Raw genomic sequence first — 7,168 nt, 5'->3', positions numbered from 1 at the left:
TGGGATGGGAAAAAAGGGGTGGAAAAATTCTTGAAAAACGTGTAAATTTATTACTTTTCCTTTAAATCCGAATATGGTATATTGTTTGGTTGCATGAGGTGGGAAAGTGGGAGACAAGTTTCCTTGATTCAAGGAAACTTGTCTGCGGATGTGGAAGTCCAACTTTCCCACCCCATGTCATTTTAAAATCCCACATATTTTGTGGGACTTTGTGAGAAAGTTGGGAAAAGTAAAAAGTGGGACCCACCCCAATCACTTTTCCACAAAACCCTTTCCTTTCCTTTCCTTCTCCCTCACCCCACTACACATGGGACCCACATGTTTTTTTTTCCCACCCCACCTTTGCAAACAAACGCAGCCTTACAGAAGTCACCAAGAATAACGCGAAGAGATCTTTGAACAAACGAAGGCAGTATGATAGAGGGAAAAGTGTCACTGTATACTGCCCATTGTTGTGAAAAATACGAAAAAAAGGATTACATTTTTTCCACCTATCTAAAATATTGAGAAAAAAAATACAAAAAAAATATATATATATATATATATATATATCTTGGTGAATAGTGTTTGATCGCAAAAGAAACACAGACACAACAATATACGTGGTTCGGCTTTGCCTATAACCACGGGCTTAATGAGACTTTTTCACTATGAGAAATTATAAATTCAACACTTATATAGTGTTTGGGTTTATAAACAAACACAATCCTATATTAAAAATTGTATATCCCTGGACACCTCTGTCAACTCACACTCTCAACCCTTAAAAAGTTTCAAACCCACTACTCCAACGCAGACACACTTCACTCAGCTCTCAAAACTTTGTACTAATGAATTATCTCGTGGTTCTCTTGCTCACTTGACTTTTGCTCAGGCAAACCCCCATCTATTTATAAATGGGGAGGAGAGCGATTAAGAGATAAATCAAATCTCTCTCATTAATTGCATTTGTCATTCAACAATTAATAAAGAGATAATGAGAGAATAAAACTCTATCCTTTAATTTCCTTTAACATGTGTTTTGTTATTTTGTCAACAAAGAGGGATGTGAAATAGTTGCATTTGGTGTGTCTTATTGTGAGGAGGACCTACAAGAAACTCCCCATCCGACTCATAAGGAGGGATAACTCATGTCTCTCATGCTTCTACAGTCGTCATCTCGTATCATCATATCTGCTTCATTTATGTCAGTATGAATATGTTTCTGTTACAGTACATCTCGTATCCAATAATACCTTACACGGATGTGTTTAGATTTATAATGGAAACTCGGATTCTTACTTATATAATTTGCACTTTGGTTGTCACAGTGAACGACATATTTTTTTCTTCTTCAAATCGAGTTATTAAGTGAATTGTTTCAACAACAACAGCGATGTACTCTACTTCAATGGATGACAAAGCCACATAGTTTTGCAGCTTAGTTTGCCATGATACTGTTCCCCTTGCAAAAGTAACTAGGTATCCTGATGTGGATGCTAGGGCATACCGCTTGAGCTGCTTGAGTGTAAGCAATGTTTTGAGGTTGATTTCCCTAAGCTGCTGCACATAAAGGGCACTCTTCTGCAAGCGGCAACATGGTCCTCCAATGAACATGAACAACTAAAGGTGATGGCTAAATCCATAGCCAGAGTACCTACTGACATCAGGGAAGATAAATTATATAATATATAATAATATGATACACAGAAAAACACAATAATACGATGGACACGGGTTCACATCCTATACAATTCTGGCCCCTGAAATTTCTATCTAGAATTGTGACATGTGATAGCTAATTATCTTAAGAATTAGAACTCAATTAGGAATTGAATCTTACAAATTCCTAAAATTAAAACATTCCGACTCAATTAATAATTGAATCTAATAAATTCATAAAATTTTTTTTTTTTTTTTTTTTGGTAAACTAAATTCATAAAATTAAGACTTCATAAAAAAAGGAGATAAAAAAGGGTGGGAATTGGGAACTTATAAGAATTGTTTCTTTTTCACTTTTCCCCTTTCGCGGTTATAAGAATTGTTTCTTTTTCTCTTTCAATAGTTTCTTCTCTCTGTTTGTGCCGCCTCTTTGCAGTGCAATGGCGTCCTTCATTGACGACAGTTGCAGCAACCCTATTCACACCAAAAGGAGAAGGGAAGGCAATTGCACAAAAAACCTAGCTTTGATCCCATGCAGCAGCTACTCCAAGAATAATATTTGTAGTACTTCGGCGCTACTACTTCCAGTGGATATCCTGATTCTGATACTAAAAAAATTGGACGTGGTAGATTTTCATCGCTTCAGTGCAGCGTGCAGGTTCTTGCATTCGGTTGCCGCTGCTGCCAAGAAAATACGGCATCATACTCAAGTCCTCCCTAAATTTCAATTTCCATGGCTGATGCTTTCCTTCGCTTTATCGAATCATGTTTCTACTTACAAGGATCTTCTTCCTCAACCTTATGATCATGATGGGTTTTTCAGCGCCTTCCATGGAAAAATTTTTAGGTTGGGAATGACTAGGTTGCGACATGCAATGTGTTGTGGGTCTAACTGGGGATGGTTGATAATGTTGGATCTGCCATTCGGAAGCATGTTTCTTCTCAATCCAGTTACTAGGGTTCGTGTTGAACTTCCACGTAGATCTACTCTTCCTTGCCCCACCATTATTATGCCACTACATGATTCTGTTTACCGCCCCGGCTACATTCGCAAGGTTATCTTGTTGTCGCCTCCTGCTGTTGTTGCTACTACTACTGACCATACAAATTCTAATTCCGACATAACCAACAACAACAACAACAATGCTGTCCATGATTGTTTGGTCTTAGCTCTTTATAGGAGAAATCTCGTAGCATTTTGTAGACCAGGGGATAAGGAATGGACTGCCTTCACAAAGCACTACGTGGAAGATAAATTTCTTAGATATGAAGATTTTATTGTACAAGATGGAAAACTGTATGCTATAAAGTACAACTATGATCTTGTATTAGTGGAATTAGGTCTTGATCAGTCAAAAGAAACAAGTTGTAACATTGCTCCTCCTCCAGTTGAACAATTGGATAAACAATTGGATGACACGGACCTGGATTTTACTCCCCGCATGAGCAGGATCAGGTATCTCAATTTGGTGGAATGTTGTGGGGAGTTGCTAATAGTTATAAGATGGATTAGGGTGACGCTTGCCATTCAAAAAACTCTGACACTGAAGGTGTTCAAGTTGGAGAAACAACATCCACTGCATTGGGCTGAGGTAGAAAAATTAGGTGATCAAATGCTATTTGTTGGTGCAAACACTGGCTTCTCCCTTTCGACACTTGACTGGCCTGAATTTAAAGGAAATTGCATCTATTTCACAGACGGATACTTCAGCCATAATCACCATGATTTAGGTGTGTTTCAGTTAGAAGATAAAAGTGTCAAACCTTTTTACACAACTCATTTAGAATTAGACAAATTTCTGCCCATCTGGTTTACACCAATTTCATGGTAGACAAGAAGGTGATTCTCATGTTGTTGATTGGTTTTCAAATTTTTACAATGATCATTAGGGAGACGCTGATCTCTCTTTATTGTTCTTGCTTTGTACTTTTTGTGCTTATATATCCCATTTTATTTTTATCTTAGTAATGCACATGTTGTTGATTGGCTTCCAAGTTTTTACAATGTTCATTTGGAAGAAGCTCTGTTCTTCAATTACTTGTTGAGTTTGTTAGATTGATCTGGATTAATGCTAGGCTGGATACTATTATTATATTCAGACTGCATGAAGTCCAGGAATGGCCTCACTCATTTGTTTGTCATGATCATCTACCATTGTTGGTTCAATGGCATAGCCTCCAACCAAATGTGCCTTTGTTAAAAAAGATGGTCTGTGATTTAATAATGTCAGGTTAACTTTTACATAAGATTATATGATATGATTCAACAATGAAAATCCACCTAACTCAGTAGCTTTAACTGAAATTCAATAATGGAAATCCACTTACCTCAGTTGCTATACTGACTTCCAAGTCAATCAGCAAAGCTTAACACTGATTACAAATATATCTAAATAGAATATAATCCATGGCAAACTCTTACATCTTTAGATAAACTCTTTAGTCAGCAGTTTACATGCAGGCAGACATACATAGGCTACACAGATTAATGCAACCAAGTGATACTACTCATCAAATTGATCATAAGCAATCATTGCTCTCTGATCACAAGACTTCCAACAAATGCAAAGTAGGCTTTAGGCTCTTAATAAATACACCTAACAGGACGAACTAGGCAGGCAGAAGGGGAGAAAAACTAAGAATGCCATATAGATGTGGAGTTGTTTACCTTTAGGTCTTCTCAAAAATGATGGTAAAATTTCATTGTCAGTGATAAGCTAAAATTTTCATCCAAACCCAAGAGCCCCAAATCTGAAGCAACCAGCATCAAGGAAGCAAATGGTTCTTGTCAAGAAATCATGGCAATCCCAAATTGGGGTGAGCATAATTTGGCTGGGTAGCAATGTCCTGTACCTTCTTGGCATTTTCTTCCCACTTCAATGCATATTCGACCTATGTCTTTGCATGAAGTGAGCTTCATATGGGTTGTCTATTGCCAAACCCTGCCTCACTGTTTCAACATTTCCAACTTTGTATCCACATGTATTTAAGGTCAAGTCATCACCCCTCAGTTCTTTACATCTCCCATATAATCTGCTAATGAAAAAAGTTATTTTCAATTGATTAGCATCAGCATTATGAAATGCCCTTGCTGAAGCTAGAATGACAATTAAATTAAGTGATTGTCCGTCAGCGAACTAAATTGCTAGAAAATAGTACCAAAACCCAAACCATCATGAAGGCTTCTTTAGATGGCATTACTAATATAAGAAACATCACTAAAATGGGCCTGTAACTTCTCAATGTGCATGCATATAGTATAAAAACTCCATGTTGCAATCCTGCATTTGATCTCAAACTCAATCTAAATGTAAACTACTTAATGATCCAAACTGCTAAGAGGTGAGTTTTTCAATTTGCCTACTGAATCACCACAGAACTTAAGGCATTGGCAATCTTTTCATTTATTGAATCATATAGGAGGCGATGCCTCTTCCATGCTTAAATAAATAAACAAAACGACACAAAACAAATTAACTAATTATCTTTTTCTCTAACACAGTTAGGGAAGAGTCCCTAACTGACTAAACTCTAAAACCAAAAGTAAAACTTAGTAAGAAAAACTCCTCCATATGCAAGCTATGTAGGGAGCTAGGGTCTAAATCTATCAAAATACTCATATATCCATACACTGGAAATGAATAAGAAAAACTCCTCCATATGCAAGCTATGTAGGGAGCTAGGGTCTAAATCTATCAAAATGCTCATATATCCATCCACTGAAAATGAAAAAAGGAGTCACAGTACAATATATAACAACGAAATCAGAAAAGTGAACCATATAAAACTGAACCACAAGGAAGAGAAACAAATAAAAGGGGGGTGGGGGGTAGGGGTTCTGTTTTCCTCAATGCTGCAAACCATCTATCTGTTCTTGAAATCTCGATCACTAAACCAAATACCAACCAAAACCAGCTAATTAATTGACAAAGGTTTAAAGCAACTACTATTCTAGATAGGATTCCTTGAAACTTAATCAACTGGAAACTACAACTTAAGTCCTACTGTCTCAAGGACACCAAATAAAAATTCAATTAACAAATTAACTTCTCATCTATCAAATAAAATAAATCTCAAATTCCTAACTCGGATCAAACTTGTAAGATGTTGGTATTATTCATGAATCATGATTGCTCAAATACCTCAAATGAAGATGTTGGTGTGGAGCATTTATACAGAATCGTTTCATTTTTGGTAATCTGGACTTGAATCTATGGAATCAATATTGACGTTTTCAGGAAAGAATCTCTAAGTTAGTATCATATTCTTTGTTGATGAAATATTCCAGTAGCATGAATCTTGTTTTCAGGAATGCCTACACAAAGGATATCCATGTTGATTTTTGCCTTAATTCCAAGAATATGTATCACATGTTGACGGTGCCTGGGTTTGTCCATGGGTATAGTGGACGGTGCCTGGATCATGATTGATTGAATTTTTTCTTGATCAGCAGTACTGTATTATATACAGGTGAAGTCAAGTCACTTGTATCAGAGTTCTGCCTGGATGTATCTTTCCTTCAAATGCAATTTATTGTTTGGATTTACTTTCAAATTCTCTTGGTTGCAGGTGTAATCTTGTTGATCTATTTGTGGAGATGGATCGGATGCTGCACCCAGAAGGAACACTTCTTGTTTGAGATTTCCCTGAAGTCATTGAGAAGGTGATTTGCATTGCATGTGCAGTAAGATGGAGAACCACTATTCATGAACCAGAACCAGAATCAACAGGAAGGGAGAAGATTTTTGTAGCAACTAAGACATTCTGGACTGTATCTTCAGCCTCTTAATCCATGAGGTTTTTATTTTTTGGGGGAAAGACCCTTCCAGGAGCCAGAAGAAGTTAATCTCGCACATTAAAAAAAATGCAGATGTGTTCTTATTTATTTCTTGTAAATTGTCTGTTGCCATGGAAGGGAGATGAAGAATTTAGTTGTGAGATGTAAGGTGGTGAAGCTTCAAATGAAAGATTTTTATTTTTGACTGTTAGAAATCACATGCTTGTTACATGGTAACTTACTTTGGAATCCATTAATTATCTACTAGATTTAATCCAAGCAAAGAAAATGATTCAATGTCTGTCTCTCTGGTACCTCCATTCAATTATTCAAATGATGTTATCGGATTCGGAGGAACTCTGTTATGGATGTCTGTATACGGTTTAGAATTAACAGTTCTTCTTAAGTAAAATTTATTTTTGATGCTGGTGCAAGATTTATAGGTCCATGCAGCAATTTCTTTTCTTGAGTGGCAAAAATAGAGAGGATAAGAAAATGATCATATTATAATTGGTTTTAAGTATTTTTTATGAGTGATAAATTATAAGAAAATTGTTTGAGGTGGCAGGGCTATATTCAACGAAAGTCTATAAATGTCCTTGTATGGAGTAATGATATAATTCAGCATAAAGGAATTAGAAGAGGTAGGGGCAGACTTAGGAAAACTTTAAAATAAGTGGTGAGGGAAGGATATGCAAAGCGCGTGGCCTCAAACTTAACTAATTGGAAGCAAGAATCCATGTTGCCAAC

General features: G+C 36.5%; 1 protein-coding gene across 1 annotated transcript; it reads left to right on the top strand.

Moving 5' to 3' along the window:
• The first annotated feature begins 2,058 nt into the window (after positions 1-2,058).
• Positions 2,059-6,656, top strand: LOC149013932 (putative F-box protein At4g22165). Its single transcript, XM_089158215.1, has 2 exons — positions 2,059-3,372; positions 6,211-6,656. The coding sequence occupies exons 1-2, from the start codon at positions 2,082-2,084 to the stop codon at positions 6,306-6,308; spliced, it is 1,389 nt and encodes a 462-aa protein (XP_089014341.1). The 5' UTR covers positions 2,059-2,081; the 3' UTR covers positions 6,309-6,656.
• Positions 6,657-7,168: the final 512 nt, after the last annotated feature.

Source organism: Hakea prostrata, chromosome 6, assembly GCF_041222555.1.
Source record: "Hakea prostrata isolate BN-2017 chromosome 6, UWA_Hpros_2, whole genome shotgun sequence".
NCBI lineage: Eukaryota > Viridiplantae > Streptophyta > Magnoliopsida > Proteales > Proteaceae > Hakea > Hakea prostrata.
The sequence above is the reverse complement of the archived record's forward strand: the minus strand, read 5'-3'. Positions and strand labels throughout refer to the sequence as shown.